Source organism: Zingiber officinale, chromosome 3A, assembly GCF_018446385.1.
Source record: "Zingiber officinale cultivar Zhangliang chromosome 3A, Zo_v1.1, whole genome shotgun sequence".
Classification (NCBI taxonomy): Eukaryota; Viridiplantae; Streptophyta; class Magnoliopsida; order Zingiberales; family Zingiberaceae; genus Zingiber; species Zingiber officinale.
In genome coordinates, this window is record NC_055990.1 from 2541099 (window position 1) to 2566173 (window position 25075).

The 25075-nt window shown below is 41.7% G+C and overlaps 6 protein-coding genes across 7 annotated transcripts; 1 reads left to right on the top strand and 5 right to left on the bottom strand.

The window, feature by feature from the left end:
• Positions 1-83: 83 nt before the first annotated feature.
• On the bottom strand, positions 84-1737 carry LOC122051013 (uncharacterized hydrolase YugF-like). The gene is made up of 5 exons (XM_042611915.1): positions 1055-1737; positions 819-911; positions 605-672; positions 400-538; positions 84-290 (listed from the first exon to the last, which is right to left on the bottom strand). Exons 1-5 carry the CDS (start codon positions 1682-1684, stop codon positions 285-287), a joined length of 936 nt encoding a protein of 311 aa, XP_042467849.1. The 5' UTR covers positions 1685-1737; the 3' UTR covers positions 84-284.
• An 824-nt stretch (positions 1738-2561) lies between these two features.
• Positions 2562-12944, bottom strand: LOC122051015 (calmodulin-binding transcription activator 3-like). Of its 2 annotated transcripts, XM_042611917.1 has the most exons (14): positions 12815-12944; positions 12530-12711; positions 11923-12042; positions 11654-11769; positions 10067-10155; positions 8918-8960; positions 8041-8215; positions 7802-7924; positions 7392-7714; positions 6453-6839; positions 5777-6342; positions 5122-5698; positions 3105-3422; positions 2562-2884 (listed from the first exon to the last, which is right to left on the bottom strand). In XM_042611917.1, the coding sequence occupies exons 2-14, from the start codon at positions 12567-12569 to the stop codon at positions 2771-2773; spliced, it is 2991 nt and encodes a 996-aa protein (XP_042467851.1). In that variant the 5' UTR covers positions 12570-12711; positions 12815-12944; the 3' UTR covers positions 2562-2770. The 2 variants fall into 2 exon arrangements, with proteins under 2 accessions (XP_042467851.1, XP_042467852.1); XM_042611918.1 differs by lacking the exon at positions 12815-12944 and having other exon boundaries at positions 7802-7921; positions 12530-12808.
• A 3356-nt stretch (positions 12945-16300) lies between these two features.
• On the bottom strand, positions 16301-17596 carry LOC122051019 (VQ motif-containing protein 9-like). The gene is made up of 2 exons (XM_042611921.1): positions 17441-17596; positions 16301-17317 (listed from the first exon to the last, which is right to left on the bottom strand). Exon 2 carries the CDS (start codon positions 17279-17281, stop codon positions 16412-16414), a length of 870 nt encoding a protein of 289 aa, XP_042467855.1. The 5' UTR covers positions 17282-17317; positions 17441-17596; the 3' UTR covers positions 16301-16411.
• Positions 17597-17814: 218 nt separating this feature from the next.
• Positions 17815-18897, top strand: LOC122051018 (WEB family protein At3g02930, chloroplastic-like). Its single transcript, XM_042611920.1, has one exon. The coding sequence runs from the start codon at positions 17815-17817 to the stop codon at positions 18895-18897; it is 1083 nt and encodes a 360-aa protein (XP_042467854.1).
• A 65-nt stretch (positions 18898-18962) lies between these two features.
• On the bottom strand, positions 18963-20406 carry LOC122053457 (glycine-rich cell wall structural protein 1.0-like). Its single transcript, XM_042615509.1, has 3 exons — positions 20360-20406; positions 20193-20214; positions 18963-19948 (listed from the first exon to the last, which is right to left on the bottom strand). The coding sequence occupies exons 1-3, from the start codon at positions 20404-20406 to the stop codon at positions 19463-19465; spliced, it is 555 nt and encodes a 184-aa protein (XP_042471443.1). The 3' UTR covers positions 18963-19462.
• Positions 20242-24621, bottom strand: LOC122051016 (protein DETOXIFICATION 27-like). Its single transcript, XM_042611919.1, has 8 exons — positions 24317-24621; positions 23326-23867; positions 23087-23173; positions 22950-23006; positions 21259-21497; positions 20810-20928; positions 20543-20629; positions 20242-20466 (listed from the first exon to the last, which is right to left on the bottom strand). The coding sequence occupies exons 1-8, from the start codon at positions 24569-24571 to the stop codon at positions 20413-20415; spliced, it is 1440 nt and encodes a 479-aa protein (XP_042467853.1). The 5' UTR covers positions 24572-24621; the 3' UTR covers positions 20242-20412.
• Positions 24622-25075: the final 454 nt, after the last annotated feature.

Below are 25075 nucleotides of genomic sequence, written 5' to 3' on the forward strand. Positions count from 1 at the left end.
CCGAGGAAAACGGTAAACTTGCTAATTATTATAAGCTTCCTGTCTCTTTAATTCATATTTATGTTAAATATCAATTTCTTTGTTTAAAAAAAAGAAGAAGCCAAATACTCCACCTGGGAGAATAAACGTTAAAAACGGAGTATTTATACAAGGTTTAATATGAAAAATTATCGGCAGCTCTTTCTTCAAAATCTTCATGAAATACGGAGAAAGAACGACAAGAACAAATTAGGGAAGATTTTTGGGCTCCGGATTCTTCTCTGATGCAACAAGTTCAATCTTTACTAGACCTACAATGAAACAACAAAATTTTAGGATAATTAATGCAACGAATTCACGAAAAGAATTCCAAATTTCTTTGTGAATTCTGATAAAGACCTATCGTTAAGAGACTCATACCTTCAGTCCGTTCTGATCAGTGTAGGCAGAACCATGAAAGAATTTGATTATATTCTCACAAAATTCTCTGGATTTCTCGAGATTAACAGCATGGCCAGCATTGCTGATGACGACGAGCTGAGCGTTATCCCCTAAATGCCTGTAGATTTTCACATTAGAAACATGTATGGACTCTGGAGCTGCACTTGATAATCAATTTACTCACCTCTTTAGTCTGTGTCCGAGTTCTAAAGGGAAAATTTGATCTTGCTCGCCCCAAACTATCAAGGTTGGCTGTAAAGATAGAAACATCTTTAGCATAATCGCAAGCGGTTTTTCTTTCGAGTAGTTTAGTTTAGATAAGATGGAACAATCTCCAGGAGCATGCTAGTGGATTCGGCAAGGGTAAAAACTGGCAATGGAGAACAAGGAATGATCACCTGCGTAATCTCTGGAAGGATCAAGTGTTTTCTTTCGTTGATTAAAGCATGGAGTAACTCGACCTTCTCTCGAGCATAATCTGTGCACATCACCTGGGAGAAATGACAAGGCCAGTAACCTTTGAAGCAAATTGAGAAAAACCAGAATGCTGTTTGGTAGATGAATTAGGAGGTTTGGAATCAATCGGGGGCAGGAACATCGATAATTTTAAGAGAGGAGAGAATCGATCATTTACCTGTATGTAATCGCGGAGGAAGCAAGAGGGCATTATGCGCGGCGGGCGGACAAAGGACAATCGGACGAGCTGGCGTAGCTTCTCCGGCCGCTGGGGAAGCAGGATCTCCGCCGCGTCAATCAGGTTGGACACGACAAAGAGGCCCTCGGCAAGATCCCGCTCCTCGAGGCACACGCCGGCGCAGCAGAGCACCACCCGCTCCACCGCTGACGGAAACATCGCCGCCATCTGGTACGCCACGAACCCTCCGTAGCTCACCCCGACAAGGCCGAATCGCCGCAATCCGTGTTCCTCCATGGCGGCCATGACGCACCGGGCTTGGTAGGCCTCGGATCGGTCCGGCCTGGGCGATTCGGAGGCGCCGAAGAAAAGGAGGTCCGGCACGTAGAGGTCGAATCCGGCCCGGCGAAGGGGGCGGAGGTGGCCCGACCATTGCCAGATGGCGGTGGCTCCGAACCCGTGTAGGAGGACGAGGGGAAGGCGAGAGGGGTCCGGGCGCGCAGGGGCCCAACAATGGATGACGGCGCCGTCGGCGAGGATGGTCACGGAAGGGCGGAGGCCAGCGGCGAGGAAAGCTCGTCGGTGGCACCAATCGCGCGAGAGGGTGACGCTAAGGCACGGCAGCGCCATCTCGACGCCGGTGCCGGCGAACCTCGGAATCGGTTCCGGCGATTTGCCTTTATTGGGTCGGCTTCGATCGGGACTATATGGCCGCGCCAGAAGGGATCGTCATGCTTCCCTGCGGTGATCGAGACAGGGATCAGGAAATAAATAAAATAATGACGTCATTAAAGACCACACGGGGTCAAATAAGATGACGTGGACATGGCTGTGAACGGATCATATCTATTTCCTGTGACCGAAGAGACACCGTTTTCATGGGGAGCGAGGCGGGAGTCACGGGGCGGTCGGCCGTTTTAAGAAGTGCGTAGTGAGTTGCCAAACCGAAATGGAAACGTCATTGGCATTCGCTACCTACCAGCCTGTGGCTTGTCTACCTGTTAAGGTTTATTTCAGCAGGGGCCCACGTTAGATGAAGCATGGTCCAATCACTAAATAGATAGGCGGTGCCTTTTATTAGGGTGGGAAGAAATAGGAAAAAGTCTTTTAAAAAAGTGCCTAATTTTATTTCCTGTATTATTAAGCTTTTTTTAATCAAAATATTCCTATTTTTAAGGCCAAGATTTGTCTTCAATCCTAACCGGTTAATCCATAAAGACCAACATTTAGTCATGATTCTTGCCCATTGGTCCACGTTGACGGGTGGCGTTGAGTGTGTTGACTTCCAACGTCGACTAACAAGTATTTTGGTTTGAGATATTTACATTTACAGTGGTTTTTTTATTATTTATAAAGAATTACTATAGAGATCTGATACTTAAGAACGTTTCTATTTTTTTTTCTTGGTACAAGGTTAGTTTTTTCTTTTGGGGGTGAGATTAAAACTGATCAGTCTTGAAAGAACACAATTTTAAGCTTAGAAACGATAAAGTGAGAGATTTACATGGAAGGAAAAATACAAATCGGACTTAATATTTACATCCCAATTCTTTCCCATGGTACAAACTGCAGTCAAGGTCACTCTACATCTTTCTTTAGATATCGAAATGTTAAATGTAATCCCAATTAGTAGATGGTAATTTACACTAATTGCTAAAGAACTTGAGGTGGGTCTAAAATGCTGATTAGCGCATGAACTGACCGAGTTTAACTCCCTCAAGGTTGAGCATTGGGCAGAAGCATGTCCCCGTCCCACAACTCTTCGAGCTCAAGCATGAAGTCGTCAGCCACGACCTCCTCTGTCTCATTTATCATGCTCTCTTGCATTGCCTGCAGCAATTTAGCAGATGAATAAATGCAATAGAATCAGAATAATATGATCTAATCTTATCTTCTAATGAAAAAAAAAAGACTTGGGATGAATAAAATTTTTCAAGCATCGAAATAAGTTCGATATGAAAAGATGGCCCAAAAGCACTCTGTTTCAGTTAAGTTTGGAAGATCCCGGCTACCACTTGCAACACTGTATAAATCGGCATGTAATGTTTACCTTGGATTCTTGTAGTTCGGTAACAACAGCTAGAAGTCTTTGATACTGTTCTCTAGCTTCTGGATACTGAACCATAGACTTTACCCTTGCAAGTGCTCTCTGCATCCTAACCTCAGTCTGTTTTCTGCCTTCTTGTAGGAAATCATCATCCTTAGCCGGTGGGCATTGAATGGAAGAGCTCTCCATTGGGCTTTCAGACCGAAAACCACGCAACCCACTTCCTTTTCGTCTCCAGCGGAGTATAATTTTCTCCACGATTCCTACTGACCAAACAACATTTTTAATGTGTTTCCTCACTTGGTGACCACGTACATGAGCCTGGACAAAGTGTATGCAGATCAGGAATGCATCCAATTAATAAGTAATAGTTGACAATGAGCTACTTCACCAGGAAAAAAAAGTAAAAAGGTAATTAAAAAAAGAAAACAATCAACATTTTATGCGTTGCCTATATTAGGCTTAGTAAACTGAGAAGAGTGCCGGAGATCCAAAACTGACTGGTAAAGTAGAATAACTGCTTTAAATATAGCAGTCAAGTTACAGCAAGAGAAACATAGTATCTAATAAGACTAGTTACAATGAAAACTTTGAAACGAAAAACATCAAACTTCAGTCTCTCCAAGAAGTCTTATGCTGACAAATAACTTATACCGAGGCAAAGGCTTTGCTGCAGAAATCATCAACAGGCTCCAAGATTATTAAGACGAGTCTTGGCAGTAAACATGACTAACAAAGCATACTAGAAGGCAGATGGACAAAATTAAAGGACTACAAATCTTTGCTGAATAAAAATGAGAAAATTCTATTGGTTGGATTGAATTTGGGTAATGAACAAAACTAGAAGTAAATTAATTATATCAAGCACTAAATCTAAAGCAAGTATCAACTAACTGTATCTGTGAAGTAGGATAGAGTTAACTTTGCACTTCACAAGAGATGAATTAATTCATTAACATTACCAGAAAAAACTAAGCAACCAACAAATACTTGCGAATGGTGGTTCCCATGCAAAGCAGATAAGGATAGTCTAAATTTTGAAAAGCCGCATATATAGTTCAAAATAAATACAAATCTATGATCTATGGGAAAAAAGAATCAATTAAAATTTGTTAATACACTTGTAAAGTTCACCCTAAGTAAAAACAAACAAATATTCAGGCTAACATATAAGGCCATCCTTCGTGATGGTTTACAACCTGAGAGTAATTTGCATAAACATCCATAGGTCTTCCAGTATATAACTTATTGAACACTTAATCCATGGATTGAAACTACCACTACATAACTTATTGAACACATTATCATTTTTTGACCTTGCAATGTTAATGACTAATTTTAGGCACCCCATAAGTAGTGAAGTGAAGAAGCACACTCCTATTAATTACACTTAATTTAGTTGTAGCTTGGAATTTATTTGAAGAAATAATCATGTTCCAATTGTAATGGATTATGATATCATTGCCTACTTGATCACCATGAACCAAGGTATTAGAATGCACATATTTTAAACAAATAGTCAATGTAACACATCTCGTAGATGAAGATTATAGTAGTTAGGCTATATTTTCCATGAGCTGGAAAAGAATTGTAAATTATCTATCTGGAATCTTTACAAGAGTAAAATAAAATAATTAATAATAATCCCAAAACTTCTTATCCTCAACAGATGACTGGTCTCTTCTACATCAGATCTGGCATTCACAGTTCTTTTAGCGCAACCAAGTTTATAATAGTTACTAGTTCAACCAAGTTTATAGGAGTTGGGAGAGAATTATCTACAAAAACAACTTTTCCAAGAGGATCTTTGTCAACGACAGTAGAAATCCTCATTGATGGGTATCCAATCCTGTCTCTAAGACATTTTCCATTGCAACACACACATGCACATTGAGCATGCACATAATACACGAGATAACTAGAAGCTGCAGCACATGCAGCAATAGTATGGAGTGCGTGACAGCAAGCAAATAAGGAAATGGAGAATAAAATACCAAAGTGAATATCAAGAAGATCAAACCTGGATCTTGACCACTCGTTGCCTTAATATTAGAAATTCCTTTCTCCCTTTCCACCCTCTAAATTTGTTTTGTATACGAATGGCAGCAGCATGTAGAGGCATAACAGACTGTCCTTGTTTTTGTGATTTAATAGATACAAGTGACAATGCTTGCTCATCAGACATTCCAGACTTATCATCCCAACTCTCAGAAAGCTTCCTTCTGTGAAATGAATGCACTCTAAAGGCTTGGTATATCCGAGCTGCAGCTTGAGAGGCATTGCGAACTGCAGTCAACGAGTCCTGAAGTGAAAGCCCAGCCTGCATATCACCATATGGAACCTCAAGGAAACTAGGTTCTGCAACACGTGCACCTGCCAAGGTAGTTAAATTTGGTATTTCATTCCCTTCTGGCTCGATAGTGAGGACTGAAAGATGGCTGGTCAAAGATGATTCTGCAAGAAAACCAGCAATCCCTTTATGACCATTTGCTGATGCTAAGTCAGCAGGAGTTCTCCCAGAAGGATAGTCAAGAGTTGGATCAGTCAATAAACCAGGTGATGCACCCATTGCAATAAGTTCACCAACTGTACGCTCCCTGAAAACATGGAAGACAAATATGTTGGGCAAGTACAAAAATCAACATGTATGACAATAAAACATCCAGGCAAAGCACCTGCCACTAAATGCTGCCCAGTGAAGGGCGGTCCACCCATGTGCATCTCTGAAGTTTATGTTGACACCTGCAGCTACTGTTGGTTCTAGAGCCCAATCATATCCAAGAGCAGCTGACAAATGTAGCACACCCTGGCCCTCCTCATCCCAGATGTTGGGGCCTTTACCATCTTCAGCAAATTTGTTCATAAGCCAAATATGCAGCCTCTCTTGTAATGATGTTTCAAGAAATTGTTCTTTTGCATTTTCAGAAGAAAACCCCAGAGAGAGTAGCTTACTAAGACGCAAATGAAGAAGCATTTCATTTGTGTTATAAATATGAGCATCTGCCTCCTCCATATGGCGAGCATCAGTTTCACGGAATTCAAACTCTCTTACTTCACTGCAAGCAAGCCTGTTAGAGCACGTCACATAAAAAGGAACCCTTCCGCATTTATGTGGTGGAGCACTGCAGCTAAGTATTCCATCTCCTACAATCTTTGCTGGAACTTCAATTTCCCCAAACATGCATGACCAATTAATTTCCTCAATGTCATCATTCTTCAAAAATGTCCCAGTAATTAACACCTGTAACATATATCAGTAAGAAATATAAGAAATGATGAAGTATTCCAGTATCGAATTATACAAAAATACTTAATCTTTGATCAAAAGACATCAATTATATTCTCAAATACCTTAGTCTCTGATCCTGAATGAACCCAGCTTGGATAGAAGTCAATTATACTGAAAAGCTGATCTTTTGAAAGTGAAAGGCTCATTATGTATGGATCTACAGACCCTTGATTTGTAATGTAAGAATCTCCAATAACAATATCACCTCCTATAGTGCTCCAGTATACTCCAGAATTGGCTTTTGTCTGTGAGTCCACAACCTCCCCTAGTTCTTTGCTCATCCACCTGGAGAAGCTATCATACTTCTTCAGACCTTCACCTTGTAAACTGGAGAGGTCCAATGACAACTGCTTCAAAAGGGAAGGGCGATTATAACTTCCATCTACAAATGCATCATTTTCTATGGCAATGCTTGTTGTAACGGTTGAATCAGTGTCATCATCAGCAATCTGGGGGAGAAAGACATTTCAAATGAGAATGTAGTAAAACAATAAGGGAATTGCCTAAGAATGAAGAAGTTATCAAAAGCTTAGAAAGAACAGAGGGAATATTGTTCAAGGCAGCATACTTCCATCCATTCAACAAAACTCTCAGGTGTCATAAATGGTAATTATCTCCATCAATGCCTATACATTTATATCCATATGACCTTTATAGTGCTTCATCGAGTAACAGAAAAATATGCAATCAACGCAACTAGATTCAGGGAAACAAAACATCAAATACCCAAACCTCATGTAGTTCAAAATCATTACTCATTAGTACTGAACATGTGAAAATTTGAAAAGAAAATTTGACAATCTACTGTAGTCAGATAGATCAACAGCAGCATGAAATATTTCTAGAGTTATTGTCCAAACTTAGCCGTACCAATTACAAAAATAAAATTCTCATCTTTCATTCAATAAGAAAATTGCAATGGTAAACTTAATGTCAAGGTAACACTCAAAACTGTCAAAATCAATTAACTGGAATTAATTGAGTACAATAAGTGATAATACCTTCATTGCAGATTTTCTTAAAGCACTGCAATCATCTGGCCTAAAGTTGATATTATCTGAAGATAGTTCTCCCTCTGTGGTAGCTTGAAAATTACTATCAAATTTCTCTATGGAAGGCTCTCTAAAGCCAACTGATGGCTGGTGAGATGGCATTTGAAGTGTTGCTGCATGTTGCAGAACTTCATTCCATGAGGCTAGATCAAACTGTGGTTTGGACCCAATAAATGCAGACTGAGAACCTGTTCCATCCCAGTCTTTGCTTACATTTCCCTGAGTAGAATAAAGCTCTGATTTTGGTTCTATGTACTGTCCTTGAAAATCAACTGGAAGGTTTTTAACAACATTACTACCAGTTACACTTCCATTATCAAATTTAACTGAAAGGAAGTAACAAAAAAATATGCACTCACCTTGACCATATATGGAAGGATCACGAACAAAAGGGTCCAATAACTGAACACCCTTCATTTGTCCACCATCATACTGCCGCATCGTAGTGAAAGCGTGGTGTCTGGAACTTGATGGATTATCTGCTGCATTGAATTTCGCTTTAGATACACTGAAAGAAATGCATGATTGGAATATGAATCAGTGGATCTATATTCAGTGTAAGATGATGCATAACAGCTTATGCTGGTGTGGTTGATACCTGATTCAGCATCTTCATAATCTAAATTGTGTACACTGTTGGGGCTTTCAACATCGGTTAATTGTGAAGGCAGTTGGCTGTGGTTACTAAAGGAATTAGAAGATGCAGGACTCTCAATGGGGTTAACTTGTAGAACTGCAACATCTCTAGTGCGGCTGGAACTTGGTTTGTGACCCTGTATAAGAAACAAACACATGAGAGACAAATTCATCATATCTGCAGTTATAAGGGTCAATAATCTCCCATATAAGTGCTCATCCTATGTGTGCTGACTAATCAATAACTACTAGTCTAAGCTTAAATATAAAAAGTAACTGCCGTAATACTCAAGACAGTGTAGCAATTCAATAGTCTTTTTCTTAAAATAAAAAATGATGTCTGCTAGTCAAGTTTTAAACTACCTTCAAGTAATCAAACATTTCTATGCTAGAGAATACAAAATAGCAATCAATCATTTTTTTTTAAAAAAAAAGTCATGCAAGAATTGTTTGCCCGCAATTGACTATTACTCAAGATGGGGGGCACAAGTATTACTCATGATTGTGTCGGATCCAAGCCTCTCGTAAGGTCTTCTTTAGGAGTATCTACACATGATTAATTGGAATGTTGGGTGTTGACTTAGAAAGACATTGTCAAGAGTTTCTATCTAACACAAGTATGAAGAGGGTAGATAGAGAGTGCCAGAGATTACTGAATAGGTAAAACACACATTTACATCTTGTTCCTCAGGATATCAAACTGCAAGAATATATGAAAAGAGATATTAAGTAGAGGATCAATAAATGCTACAAAACCATCCAAAGTTTCAGACTTTCAAAAACCTCAAAATTTACTGTTCTTAAAAAAAACAAATTAACTCAAGGTGATGGGCTACCACCTTCACTTCAAGATAGTGGACAAGCACAATGTGCATCAAGTCCCTGCATAAATCAAAATGGTGGGTTGTCAAATAATCAATGTTCCAAAGCACAATTAAAATTAGCAAGCAGATTTCAGTTTAAGAACATAGGTTCATATATGCTAGTAATTCCAGAAAGTGAGAAATAAGCACAAAGAAGTTATCAGTATGAAGAAAGGGGAACAAAAGATCAATCTTCTTAGACGTAGGTTATTCCTAGTTCCTATAAGAAGTATCCTTTTTACTGTTGTAGTAATTATTCTTTCCAACTATGTCTGAAGTTTCCCTTGCTGAGAACATATATACTAATGGACCTAAAGATAATTCTTAATGTGTTTCTCACACTATTCAACCAATGTAAAGAGATATTATCAATACCAGTATCAGGCTAATACAAAATAATGCTAATTCATGAAGATATTTTTGAAATCTAATAACAAGTCTACTCTTCAAATCATGTCCACAAATGTAGCAAAAAACTTTACAAATTCTTGCATTAGAAGAGCCAACTGCAATAATTGGCCATAGGAGAACCAACATCGAGGCAATCTGCAGAATTGCATTCATGCAACATTCCATAATTGGATTCTTCCAGAACTGGAACTCCCAGGTCCTTAATTTGGGAAAGCTCAGGCATGATTGCCAGTATAGTTTCTCAGTCACCAACTATCATATAAAAAACATGTTCTATAGCATAACTCCTTTGATTTATTTGAAAATTGAGCAGCAATTACAAAGTAAACACCAGAGGTCAATAATTATTTAAATCCTTATATTTGAGAAGAACGAATTCAAAATAACATCATTTCATCATTTTCCAGATGTTAGTCATTATGCAAGTAAAAGTTAATCCATGAAATATTGAAACTATGGATCCTATTAAGAAGAAAATTATAAATCAATTTCCCATATCCAATAAATAGCCCAACTATAGTTAATGTTGTAGCATAATTCTTTTACTTTTGTTCAGGATTCGATCGACAAATTCAAAATAATGTCAAAGGTTGAACATGATAAGAAGGAATTCAAAGGAATACCAACTCAACATTTTTTTTCTTTGAACGTTAGTTACTATGCAGCATGAAATTTGCAACAATGGATCATACTAAAAGGTAAATTATGACTCACTCTTCCAACATCCAATAACTCCTCCTCTGAAAACTTTCATTCTCTTCACCATGAGCATAGTAGCAATGAAGCACATCAACACTCCCAGCCTGAAAATGTTAACATTTAGGAAGCATGCAACAATATAGAGCATTCAGAAATTAAACTATACCACATCCTACAGAGGAGAAAGAAATTGCTGTAGCTTGTTTATGGAATTCACTTCTAAGTGAATTAACCACTTTGTACTAGTGTGCTGTAGTGAAACTAGGAAGCATGCAACAATATAGAGCAGTTAAGCAGCATTGATCAATAAAATTAGCAAAAAAAAAAAAAGATAATCTGTAAATGTCCAAAATTGATTAATAAGCTCCACAAGTTGAATCAACCGTGTGTGAGGAATAAAGTACCATATAAGGGAACTTTACTCGCCAGAATTAAAAAGAGGAGATAATGTTTTGGTTGATGTACCATTCCAGAGCTCAAAATGGCAGATAAGACTCATTTAGTTGACCCCAAACAGTTGAGAAATATGAGGTTGTCTACAGGAGTGTATGCATGTAAAATTATTTTTTATAACATTATCAAGGTTTTCTGTGGCGCGTTCTATTCAAACATATGCAAACTTGCATAGAATGCATGGTATGTCAATTATTGTTACAAAATTTCCTATAGACTTAAAAACTGAGGAAAAGCCATGCTCTTTGTTTGTGGAATTTTGGATATGCCTGCCTACATATAAAAATCTAATATGACAAAAATGGAAGGACATGGTTCACCTTTTTTGCAAAAAATGAAGATTATTCTCATGGTTATGATTTTCCTCTGTTTCTCTAAACATTTAGGTGTGTTTCCTTGGAAGGATAAAAAATAATATAACGACAGACAAGCAGAAATAGAAAATGAAGAGAAGAGGAACAAAATGATATTAGCTTTAGTTGTGTATTCTGTGAAAGGATCAAACTAAGAAGAGAATAAGTTTTCTAGTATGACCATTATTTTTCAAAGTTAAAGATTGGTTAATAAAGACAAAGGTGGCAAGTGGGCTCAAATAAGGGTAAAAGCTGAGGTGGCAGCAAGAGATAAATGAGTGACTATCATGATAGTTTTTCATCTAATTATGGACCAATATGGACCAACCATGGGGCAAAGAAGAGAAAGCCATATGCCTCTTTCTCCTACTATCCTTCCTCTTCTTCCTATGCCTCCTGATCAATGCTCACTAACACCAGCTTGTGCAGACAATTGATGTCAACTAGTGTTAATAAAAAAAAGTCATTTTTGCACACCAAGTTTTACTATTGTTTTACCCCCAATGGTTTTAGCTTTATCCAACTTTGAACATTTGTAATTATATTTATTTCATTACTTGTCTACTTATGGTTTTATTGTTTTGACTTCACCTTTAGTTAATGTTTTTAAACATACAACTTTGTTTCTTCTTATCTATAACAGAAAATTACATAAAAAGTGTGGTAACTGTAGATGATAATCGGATAAGGATGTGGATAAACAGCTTAAAAAGACCATGTTTGCCCTAAAATACTCTCTCATTAGCAAGTCTTCAAATGATATACACAGAGAAGGCATTCACCTAACATAATTTACCTTTAGTCTCTCATGAGCTTCTTTTACAGTCTTCCCATCCTTCTTCTTTCTCCAATTATGACCATCTTTCCTGAAGTATCTCAATACTTTGCGATCAAAGAGAAAAACAGATCCACCTGGAGAACATGACAAATGCTGATCACTGAAACAGCATATCATGAAAAAATATGAAGAAAACAACTGAACACCTAGAATCATAAATCAAAATTCTTTAGACATCAATTAATGCAAGCAGTTGATGACTATAAACAAAGTAGTAGGAGCCATACTGGGTGGTCTATTTGGTGGTTCTGGCGCAATATTGAACTTCCTGTAGTTCTGTAGTATTTCACAAATTTCAGCAGGGCGCAACCACCGATGTTGTGCTTCAATAAGTATCTGATCAATGTCTATACATGCATATTGAAATTACAGGATCATCAAATACAAAGAAATATATATATATAAACACAAGAATACTGTCAACCATCTAAAAGTTGAGAAGGTGACCACGCCATCACTAGTGAAAAATCAGTGTTAAATATTAAGGCCAGACGACTGTGTCGAATCATCAACAGAATACTCAAGATTTAATCCATAAAAACTGTAACCATATGCGCCAACACTGGAAGGAAGAACCAATATAAGTAAAAGATAGCAAACCGACCCCCTGTTTTTCTAAATGAAAACAGTTAATTTGCAGGAAGCCAATAAATAGATTTTTTTTCGCATATAATAACCTTTAACATGAAAAAACGATAATAAACCTCCTACTATTAGCCGCTAATAATCAACTTGATCGACAAAGAGACACCAAATCGACGACGATCAAAACCCATAACTGGAGAAGAAGAAGAAAAAAGAAACGAAGAGATAAACGAGCAACCAAAGCCATACCAAGCTGAGGGGTCAACGAGAACCGCCCGGTATCCGCCATCAAGCGCTCAGTAAGATTCAGGAACCCCAAACTCGACGTAGAAACCCTAACGCCTCGATCATCAAATTCCGTCGCCGGTCCGTTCGTCGGAGCAGAACCACCAGTGGATCAGTTAACACCGGGGCAATTCCACGTCCAGGATCTTCAGAAATCCACGAAAAAAAGTAGGAATTTCCGCAGCGCGGAAGAGGAGATCCGGATCAGAAAAGAAATAAAAATAAAGGGTGAAAAGAGTGATAGCGTACCTTCCGGGAAGGGAGAAGCACCAAGCCGCCGACTTGGAACAAAGAGGAACGTTCTGGCGCAATTTACCACACTACCCTTATCGAATCAAGTCCGGATCGACACGTGGGCGATTCTCATTCGGTCACCAGCAAAGACGTCGGATGCGGGCGGGACGCTGCCGGCGGTGCATGCTGGCGCATAGGTTAGTATATGCGGACAACGCTGTGAGCAGGAGGCCGTCAGTTATTGAGAGATGTATGCCAGTCCTTGTCGTCAGTTCCAGTTGTCAAGGAAACATTTATGTCGAGAGTGGAAAATGTAAGAAGCGAACAAAAAATAATAATTATCTACTCTCTTTTTTTTTTTTTTTTTTTTTTTTTTGTTAGTTCATTACAATTTAAATAAAAAATAAAAATAGAGACGAATTAAAAAATGAATCTAGAAAAAACAATTCTACTGTCGGTTTTGCACGGTGTACGTGTTGATTTGCTCGTCGGGATTTCACTGGATTTCACTCTGGCTAGCATCGGGTGTAACTGAGAAGAACACAAGGAGTAGAAACAGCCGCCAATGTTGGTTGCTGTTGCATGCCGAAGAAACAGCAACAGCAGCAGCGGGTGCCTTCGGTAACACGTATGTTATGTTTACTTCCAGGTGCGGATAGAGAAAGAAAACGATTCAATTAAAGAAAAATATCTTGTGAGAAGGGATGGGAAAAAATAAATGAAGAAAGAGAATCCTTACGGAAAGAAGCGAAGGTAGAGAGAAACACTTTGAAAAAAAAAAAAAAAAAAGGAATTGCCAGCTTGGGGGCGGGCTGAGAGGAAAAAGAGAGTGGGTATATAAAACGGATAATACAAAGCTGGCTGTGACGATAAGGAAGAAGGGAAGCTCTTACAAGTCTGCAACGCGCTACCCTCCTCCCTCCGTTAGCAACGGCGGACACTGTCAGTATGGCAGTGAGCTGAAGCAACTTAAGCTCTTTTACCACTACTTAATTTCTCACGTCTTACACCTGATCCTGATCCGCTTTCATGGCACAACTACCGTCCGCCCTAGCGGTCGCAAGCTCCTCCAGATCAAGCATACCCTCCCGCCTCCACCTCGTGGTCACCTGAAGTAGCCTGTAAATAAGGCAAGCCGAATCAAATTTTAAGGTGCTCAAACTTGTTTAATAAGATAACTGAGCTGAGTCAAACCAAGCTTAAAATAAACCAAGCTTTTGAAATGATTGTTTAAGCTTGGCTTGATTTATTTTTTATGAGTCTGAGCTTGTTTAAAACTTGGCTTGAGCTTGGTTCGTTTAGATATTATCAAGCTCTCAATTCAAGCTTAACTTGAGCTTGATTCGAGGTTGATTCGTTTAAATGTTATCGAGTTCTCAATTCAAGTTTGTTTAATTGTTTAAAACTTTTAATTATTTGATTGCTTATTGAGTTTGATAATTTAAATTTATTTATTTTATTTAATTTTATTGAAATGTTTATTTAATATATTGAAAAGAATTTTATTAATGAATATCATTCGTGAATACTGTTTATGAACGTTGTTCACGAATATTGTTCTCGAACGTTGTTCACGAACGTTAACGAGCTGAACACATATGTGTTCAAATTTATTTGTTTAGCTTAACAAATTGTTTAAGCTTGTTTGTTTAATTAATCTTGTGTATATTGAACAAACATAAACAAACTCTTACCAAGTCGAACACCAAATTTATTCATGAACGCTTGGTTTATTTACAGCCTTAACTTGAAGATCTCCAATGCAAGTCTGCTTGAGGTTGCTATTGCTCAACCAGCAGCGCTGCAACCTCTACATCTAGCAACAACAATAGCACTGTGATCTTAGCCTTGATAATGATCCCTACCAAGCTGCCGATGATGATGATGAATCCGATAAGGGGAGGAAGGCGGGCCTAAAGTCGAGCATCTCATGCTTCGATTTCGACCAGTTTGACAAGACCAACAAGGAGGAGAAGGGACAAATGCAGAAGTTCTTCAATTGGTTTTTCTTCTTCATCAGCATCGGATTGCTACTCGTTGTCACCATCTTGGTCTACATCCGAGATCACATCAGGCTGTAGTGGGGGTATGAACCACAAGGCAATATAGATTCTAGTGGTTGGTGGGGAGCCTGCTAACATAGATCTCGACAGTGGTGGTGGCGGCAGCATGGTAGAAGTAGGGGAGAGATTTGTTGTCAGACCCGACATTGTTGTATATTGGCACAGCAGAGGAGAAGGGGGCGCTGCAACACATCGAGCAATCATCTCAACGGCAAGGCAAGCGCTGCACCCCACACAAGCAGCAAAGGCGAAAGGGCTTTCCGTCCAATTTTGAGTAGATAAAAAACCCCCCAAAAAGTGATCCGTAGATAGATTCACAAATCCATTTGTTCATTATTTGACAATAGGTAAATAACGGAAAAGAAGGATAATCAATCCTTCCTCACAAACTAAATAGCAAAAGATTTTTCATTAGAAAATTTTCTTTAGTTTTTTTCAATCCACTCTTACAAGTAAAAGAGCATGAGAGTGATCATCGAATTTAAATGTAGATCCGTTATATTAACGATTCTCTTTGTGTCGGTCCCATGAATATGGAGGGAGGTACATGTAGATACATAAACGTCAGACGCATAATGGGATAAACTTCAAGTCGTCAGTTCTTGAAAATCGACCTCTGATTACTACGCTATAGATATCATATGCCCACTGTCTGTGATACGTCCTGAGAACAGTGATCCTTGAATTTCACGTCCTATGATTGTATGTTCCATTTAAAAATAAATTTCTTATAAATCCATTATAGTAGGGAATCGAATTGTTAATATCTCGATAATAACTTATCTTTAAATATTTGAACAAAGGCAAGAAGAACAAATGGATAGTTGTTTGTTTCCATCATTACCGTGAAGAAGTGAAATTTTTTTGTCCTATTCTCCCACAAAAGATTAGGGATAGTTTGGAGGGAACGAAGAGGTTGAATAATTGAACGATGCTATACTTTTTGCTCCTGTCTAAATTTACTTTTAAATGAATGTACAAAAGGAACCTCACAGTCTTTACCATCTGTACTTCTCAATTATTCATTCCACTTACCAACCTTCCAATTTTCTCTCTCAACAAACACAGCCAAGACTGCAAGACCTAATTAAACTAGCTAACCGAGTCAAATTTTCCAATTATTTGTGAGAATGAAAGTGACAAATCTCAAATTCTTGACTAATAAACTTGTGCATATTCAAAGCCAATTGGCTACTGAGAGCCAAAATTGACAAAAAGATTTTCCAAACAATGGAGGGCTATTTTATACTCTACTGAGACTATTCGAATGTGAGGAGTCTGGGTCAAAAATATTATTCTAAAACCTAATATGGAAAGTGGTGAGAATAAAACAAATGCAAACTTTTAATCAGCTAAACTTATCAAGCAACAAATGCAAACAAATATAACATTTTTTTTCTTTATCAATATAAAAGGAATCTAATTTGAAGGTGGCTTTCATATTCATATATTGGACATCAAGGTCATCGATTTTGTACACAGTACAAAACTAGCGCATAAAGGTGATGCTGTAGAACAAAGAAATGGGCTACCTTTGGCAATGGAGTCATCAGGGATCCCCCAACCTGGGGCTTGGTACCTGCACCCCCGGTGGGCTCGGTAACATCATCGTCTGATAGGCCGCCTGAGGCGATAACAGGCATCCGAACCCCAGTGGCGAGCTAGGAGGCTGGAGCATCGGCGCCACCGTAGAGGATGGAGCATAGAGAGGAAGTCCGGCGCCGCCGCCGCCGCCGCGGAGATGGCGCATGTAAGCTGAGATCGGTGACTCGGCCGCGGCGCTGACTGTGGGAAGCGGCGGCAGCGGAGAGAGCGGCGGTCGCGTCCATGGATCCACGGCAGGCAGCGGTTGGACCGGGACGGGGGGCGATGGAGGGCGAAAGGTAAGATGGGCGAGCGGCGGCGGCCGGATGCGGTGGAGACGAGAGGTTGGGGCTGCGGGCGGGGGCACGAGGGAAGCGCTCGAACAAGGACGAGGCGGATGCGGCGGAGGCAGTTCTGCAGGCGGACGGCGGATCTGACTGTGAGCGGGGGAGCCGGTGAGCTTCTGGACGACGTCGCGGAAGTCGTTCTTATCGATATTGTAGACGGGCGGCTGCGGCTGGTAGGGCGGCCCTCCGGCGCAGGATCTGCCACTGGCACTCGTCGCCACCTCCGGAGCAGCAACAAGTTTTTCGGTAACCTGGTCGGGATTGGGGTTAGGGTTTCTGGGAAGGGACTTGGAGATCTTGTACGAAGTTCGGTTTAGGGCCCTGAGTGAGCCCGGTAAGCTGTTACTACTCGTCTTCCCGACGCTACTATGGCTGCTGCTCGAAGTGTTCGGGATCACGGTGACGACGTCATCGTCGTCGGCGGCGGCGGCGGCGGCGGAAGGAACAGCAGAGGAATGGTTGTTCTTCATCGTTATCTGTGATTCCATTCTGCGTTTGAATCTTATTTTGTTTTATTCTCGTCTCTGAGAGGAGAGGTAACGCCAACCCCAAAAAACAACAAAAATAAAATAAAAGTAAAGTAAAAAAGAAAAGAATAATCCAGACTTTCAAATTTACAATATAGCACCCCTATTTCCATAAATTACCTAAAAATGCCCTTGACGTCAACTAGTTTCAATTTCAATCTGTCGCACGTTTACTTGGGTGGATGTTGAGTTGAACGGGAGAGGACGGGGTCCTGTTTACTTAAAATGACAAGATAAATCAATCTGAAAAGACTAGAATACCCTAGAACCCAAAAGGGAGATTCACTCTCTCTGCGGGTGGTGCTCCGCCCACCTCGGCGTCCTCCCAAAACAACTCCCGACTTCCTCTCCCGTCTTCCGATCGATCTCTTTCAAACCTCCCCCCTAACGAACTAGCGCGATTGATTCCTCCTCCGAACCCTACAAACTCATCGTCCATGATCATCGGTTCCGTTCCAGAGTAAGTTGATGTCCTGACTGTGAAGGAGACGATAATGGCGATGGGAGACGAGTCCGAGGTGGTGCACCTCCAAGAACATCTCCAAATGCTTGAGGAGCGAAACCGAGCCCTGGAAATGCTGGAGGAGATGCAGTCGAAGATGATGGCGCAGTGGGAGAGCCAAGTCCGGACGGAAGGCCGCGTCGACGAGCTCGAGTGCGAGCTGGAGAAGTCCAGGGAATCGGAGACCCGCATGCTCGAATCGTTGACCTCCCAGACCAAGCAACTAGAGCAAACCAAGATCCTGCTCGAGGAGATGAAGCTGGAAGTGCGGATGGTCCGCACCGCGTCGAACTCGCCTCGCAATGGAAGAGACGAGGCCGGCGCGCTGCGGACGGAGCTCCGCCTCGCGCTGGCGGCGGAGGAGAAGAGCAAGCGCGCCATGGACGGCCTGGCGCTCGCGCTGAAGGAGGTCAGCACTGAGTCGGGCTGGCTTAAGGGAGAGCTGGAGGCTGCGCGCGGCGAGGCGGAGAGGGTGGGCACCGCGCTCCGCCTCGCGGAGGTGGAGGCGGGGCGGCTGAGGGTGGAGGCGGAGGAGTCGGTGGCGGCGTGGCTGGAGAAGGAGGCCGGTTTCCTGGAGTGCATCCGGACGTGCGAGGAGGAGCTGGAGGCGGCGCGGAGGGACTGCGCGTGTGCGGAGAGGAAGCAAAGGGCCGCCCGGGAGGAGGCTTCCAACCTTCGCGACATCGTGAAGCAGGCGATCAAGGAGGCGTCGGTGGTGAAGGAGGCGCTGGAGATCGCGCGAAGGGAGAACGCGCAGCTGCAAGACCTGCTGGAGGCGGTTCGGCGGGAACTGGAGGAGGCCAAAGCCACGGAGGCCGCGGCCCATCAGAGCGTTAGAGACATGAAGCTCATGCTGGTGTCGCCGCCGCCGGCCACCGAGCAAGGGATGAAGGTGAAGCGGGCGGCGAAGTACCCTTCGGAGAACTGGCGGCACCGATCGGCGGGAGGGGAATTGTTCGACGCGGTTGAGTACTCGCCGAAGCAGAGGAAGATGACAACAGCGGAGGAGGGCGCGGCGACGGAGGACGGGAGGGATCCGCCGGCGCGGCAGAAGCTAAGAAGAGGCAGATTCTGAAGCGTAAGCAGTTTAATATATTAATGGAAGAAGCAATCGTCTTTTTCCACGTTGGCTTCATTTGGTGTCAGAGTATAATCAATTACAATTCTTAATGCCTTTTAAATTACGTTCAATTTAATGGAACATATTATATCATAATTTATGTAATTTTTAAAAAGAAAAACCGTAAAATAATTAGACTTTTAGGCCACTGCTTAATCAATAACTAATTAAATATCTTGATTTCATGCTGGAAATTCCACCAACACGTATCGAAGTGTTCACATTTTTCCATGCATTCCTGGCCGTTAGATCTCCGTGTTCTCCGCCGCTCTTTAAACCTGATCGTCCGATCCAATCCCCATCGTCCCGTACGACTCTCCTCATTCACGTCTAATTTCTATCCCGAGCCAATTAAAAAGGCATTTAGTGATTTAATTCAACGATAATTATCGTCGATAACCACCAAAAGCGGCTCTTCTTTAGGAATAGCGTTTCAAATTAAACGCTTTACGAGATGTGTATTAATATCTCTCGATGCTTCATTAATTCTCGTGCCAAACCTAGCGCAAACCCTTTCATCTCAAGACATTACCATGGCCGACGCCTCGCTTCTTCTCTCCGCGATCGCTCTTGCGGTGGCGCTGCTCGCCGTCGCCTCCTCTGCCCAGGGCCCGGGCCCCGCCCCCGTCAAGCCTCCGACCGCAGCGGCTCCCTTCGCGCCCCTGCCCGTCTCCCCTATCGTCCTGCCGCCGTCCCTTCCTCCCGCATCGGGAGCCTCGCCTCCCCTCGCCGTGTCTCCCTCTCTGCCGCCGCCGTTCCTTCCGCCTTCCGCCTCGCCGCCGCTCCTCCCCCCGGCTTCCTCGCCGCCCGCCAAGTATCCCTCCGTATCGCCCGTCGCCTCTCCTTCCGCTCCGCCGTCTTCCGTTCCTTCCGCCGCCCCGTCCTTCCCTGTCTCAACACATCCGTCTGCAGCGCCGGCCCAGCCGCCGTCCCCGGGCAATGGCGCCTCTGCCAGCGCGATGAGCTGGATCGCCGTCGCCAGCGCCGCGATCGCCGCCGTCGCGCTCTAGGTCGGAGAGGGCCTGCTTTCCGACGTCGCTTCCTGATCGGACGGCCACGCTTTATTGGGCCGATGGCTAGTTAGACATAGTTAGCATTAGCAGTTGCAGAAGCGTCCTGTTTGGATCTGTTTTCCTGTCACCAAACCCGTACGCTTCTGTAATTACTGTTTCCCTTTTTTTTAGATGTTTTTTTTTTTCTCGTTTAATATTTTATGGCCAAAATAAGTCTAACAACAAAGGAAATACTACATGTGTCTGTCTACTTCCTTCCCTAAGAAATAATCAATTCCCTAAGAAATAATCAAGAAGAAGGGCAAAGAATAATACAAAGATTGCAACTAATTAAGGATGTTCCAAGCCTTTTAAGCTAGCTAAAGGAATCACATAAGAATAAAATTATTAGTTGTTTTTATTACCTACTGTTTAATTTATTTGATGTGAAATTGTGCAACTCTTCATCCATTGGTTGCTACGGGCTGGCTGAACCAGCCCACTTCTGCATACGTTCCTGAGCAACTGCAGCCTGTAGATTAAAAACATAACCGAGATGAAATTTAGAAATAGTCACTTAAACTCACAATAATTGGACAACGTCTCACCTCCTTAACCCAATCGCATTTTATGGTAATTATCGCTAAAATCAGGGTCTGTACTGCAGTTCCACCAATCATTCCTCCCCATATGCCCTGTAAGAAACATTACAAGGTTTCTATTGGCTTTTTGAGGATCGTCTTATTGATGTTGATGCACACAACTTGAACTACTAGATTAAAATCATACTCTTCTCCTTCCTAAGGTGTGCAAATTTAAGCTTTGCAATGCCCATACAATTCAAAAGTATGATGCATATGGAAAGAGATACATACCGAGACACCGAGATTGAAAATCCATCCCATCACAACCCCAGCAGGGATCCCAACCAGGTAGTATGTACCTATATTAACATAGGCTACAAAGGATTGCCATCCTGATCCAACAGCAACACCTGCAAAAGATGCAATCAAGTAAGAAACAATTACACACCACATAATGTTTTCAGATGTTTTATTAAACGAGAGCTGTAGTGATGACCAGTGAGACCAAAGGATTGTGATATACAAAGGAAGAGAAGAATGAATTAGTTCTCTGTTTGGGAATAAGACTAACACAGGAGCATAGTAGAGGCAGAAGATAAAACCGCCTTTTATTTCCAAAGTGACGATATTAAAGGATGTGATTTTATGCTAGAATAACCATGTTTCATCAGAAGCTGCCATCAAGGACCAATGGATGGTGCTAGGATGCAAGAGTGACCACAGAAAATATAACTACTCACCGGAGAGAACTGGCTGTATGCTGTTGAGAAAAATTGTGAACGTCAGTAGAACAGACAGCTTATCCACAGCTTTGATAACGACTGAGCTCGATGTGTAGATCAAGGCAAACTTATCATGAAGCACCGCGATAAGAAGGCAGAAGATTAAACCTATCAAAGAAGAAGTCACCACTGATACAATGGAGGCAAACCTTGCAGCTTTTCCATCACCAGCTCCGAGCTCGTTGGCCACTCTCACTCTAGTGTATCAGTGTATCACAACAATGGATAATGTCAGCAAGCATCAACAACTACGATCATAATAATATGACAGCTGAAATTTACCATTTTGATAAATTATGAAAATCAGAACTAGCTGGCACAACAAGCATGGTCATACTCGGATCCATATTTTTCAGATTCATACTCACGTTTAGGGATGTAATCGAGCCGAGCCGAACTCGAACTCGTGCCAACTCGAGCTTGAGAAAATTACATAGGCTCGACTTGAGCTCGAGCTCGATCGAGCTTGTGAGTTTGAGCTCGAGCTCGAGCCGAGCTCGAGCCTAACTTGGAAAAATAAATTAAAAACATGTTCAAGTAGGGATTCAAACTGTAGACCTCAAAGACACCAAATGATATGCTCTAGCGGCAAACTCCTCCTTAACTTATCTTTCATTTTAAAAGTAATAATAATTTTAATTATTAAAATATTAAATTAATCTGGCTTAACAAGGCTCGACGAGCCTCAAGCCAGTGTTAAATGAGCTTGAGCTCGGCTCAAATGTTAAACGAGCCGGCTCGAGCTCAGCTCGAGCTCGAGCTCAGCTCGAGCTCGAGCTCGGTCAAATTCGAGCATCCAATGTGAGTAGGGGTGCAAATGAGTCGAGCCGCTCGCGAATGGCTCGGTCAAAGCTTGACTCGAGCTCGAATTTGACCTAGCTCGAGCTGAGCTCGAGTCGAGCTTTGACCGAGCCATTCGCGAGCGGCTCGACTCATTTGCACCCCTACTCACATTGGATGCTCATATGTTCATACTGGAGTCCAAGTAACAGTTTCTCGACAACGTTGAGATCAAAATTTATTAGACAACCATGGAAAAACATGTTGACTGATTCGTGTATTTTGAACTGCAGTGTATGAAAGGGGTAATTGCAAAGTTCATCCATTACTAATTACGGCCGGATCGTAGTTGTGATTCGGCCGTAATTGGTTATGATCCCTTTATGGGTTCACCGTCCCCAACAGGTTATAGTTTGGGTCGGAGCATGCTCAGCGTTCGACAACCTGGACACTTACCCACTTCCAGCGGCCTCCGGCCGCCCACTCTAACCCAAACTATAATCTAATGGGGACGGTGAACCCATGAAGGGATCGCAACTAATTATGGACGGATTGCAATTACGATCTGGCCGCAATTGGGAGTGGACCATCCCCTGCTCTACTTTTTTGTTAGGGAAATTTGACCACTTTCTATTTTACTTTAGTTGTGTTAGTATTCCATTTCCTTAGTAACTGAGCACCACAGAATATACTTGAACTTTTTTAACTGCACAACGATCTTAACCTTACAAGTTTTAACTGCAAATATATCAGGTGAAAAAAATAAGTCCTCAAGTTAATGTTCATGTTTTGCTGACTATTTGAATAATGAAATCAAACGTATAACAAAACAGATAGAAAGTAGCATGGTTTAGTTAGTGTCTACGTACCCTGTACCAGCAAAGAATGCCAACGGAATCATCAGTTCCCAAGCATTAATACTCATGCTATTAACAAAACAGTTAATTAATTTAGGTATAAAATTTTATTCATGTTGAATAAAATAAATTGATTTGAGGCAGCATACCAAACAGAGATGGCATCCACGGCGATTTCTGCATCCTCAAGATCTCCCGTCAATAAGATCAGTATTCTGTAGTACCAGTTCTCCAAGCTGCAGAACGACCAAGTACCAAGAAATCACTACTAACGAGTCCCTTTAAGTTTTTGAACTTGAAATACGGCACTAAAGTATTGGCAAGACCTTGCAGAATTGTCTATCGCATGAGTTACTTATCTTGTTCAATGATAAGAGTAATTAAATACCAGAGCATGATCCCGGAGGCAGCCGATAGCTTAACGAACTCCCACAGCTCGGAAAAGGCTTCCATTGAGAATCCATTCCACGTCTCAGGGCAGCCGCCGCACGTCACGTACGCAAAGAGGCAGATAATGCCGACCCACCAAGAGAAGTCGAGGGTGAGCGCGGTCCCGATGAGGCCAAACTTGAGCTTAGACACGAAGAACCAAGTCACAAACAGGTGGACCACGAGCGCGAAGGCGGAGACCGCAACGATGATGGAGTTCTTAAGTTGGCACTGCAAGTATCTTTGGAGAGGGAAGAGGAATGCGAAGGATAAGTGCAGGGGAATGAACCACATAGACACTTTCCCAGCCTGCTCCGCCAGCTCCGTCGGCTGCCCCAACAGCAAAAGGATCGGCGTCGCGAAGAAGTACATGGGGAGCAGGAGAAGCGCAAACAGGAAGAGGATGATACATGAGCGCTGCAAGTATACGCCCAACATGTGGTACATTTTCGCCCCGAAGGCCTGCCCGCACAGGGTTTCCAGGGCGCTCGCCATGCCAAGCTGCAGATATGGCAGCAACAGTTCCAAGTTTAAAAAAAAAATGACTAAAATCCGAATGCAATGCACCAACAACACTTTCATCACGAAATTTGTACTAAATTTCGCGATTTCTGGAATCATTCATGTTTTTCCTGTAATTTTGAGCATCAAATTACAAATTAAGAACAATGCGATGCCGTCGTTTAGAAAACAGTGCTACTGCTAAGCAAGCAAAGAGGACCGCTAGTTGAAAGCTGCAAAAGAGCGACTGAATCTGAGCGCAAAATGCAGCTTTCAGGACGTCCAGTTCCCAACTATAGAAATGTGGAACGAAAAAAAAATCGAGAAAAAAAAATAAAATTTGCGTAAAATCGCATCAGAAATAAAAGCGAAAAAACAAAAACAAGATGGGATTTAGCAACAGGGATGGAAGAGGCAAAACATTGACATTTTTAGCAAGGAAAAATAACCATGAGGCCGAAGTTGAAGCCAACAACGACGGTGTTGGCGATGGAAATGGAGGCGAGTTCGAGATCGCCGAGGTGGCCGGCGAAGGCTTGAGTGATGACGTTCATACTGTAGGTCACCAAGCGGGCGAAGATTGCGGGGCCAACGATCCTCCACAGTTTCTTGGACTCAATCCACCACCTCCGCGCCAACCCTAGCTCCTCCGCCTCTCGCTCGCCGCAGAGGAGAGGAACTCTACCGTCAACGCCGCTCGCCATAACCCTCTTCCTCTTTTTTTTTTTTTTTTTTTTTTTTCCGTCGCGGAGCGACGCCTGAATTTGAAAGGATAGGGCGTCGGTGGGTAGAAATTAAAATTGAAATGATATTCTTTATCATTTATTTCTGAAAATATTTATTCATTTCCTCCTTTCCATTGGAGGGCAATTTGAATTGGAGTTAAAAATATTAATAATAATAATAATAATAAATATAGATCAAATCCTTGTGCATCTTTTGAGTATTATAAATGTCTACTTACTTGCTTTTTAAAAGCAGATGGAAAGCATTGTGCATTTGTATTTTTAACTTTGTTATAAAATATATAAATTCATGCCTTTACACCTGGCTCATAATATTCTTACTCTAAAACAAATTAAAATATTTTCTTATTAGCTAAAAGAGAGTTAACAGAGAAATTATTTCATGCTTTAAAATGATAAAAAGGTGAAAATAAATAATATAAATAAGGAAAATGATTTTAAAAACAAATTAGAGATTAAGCC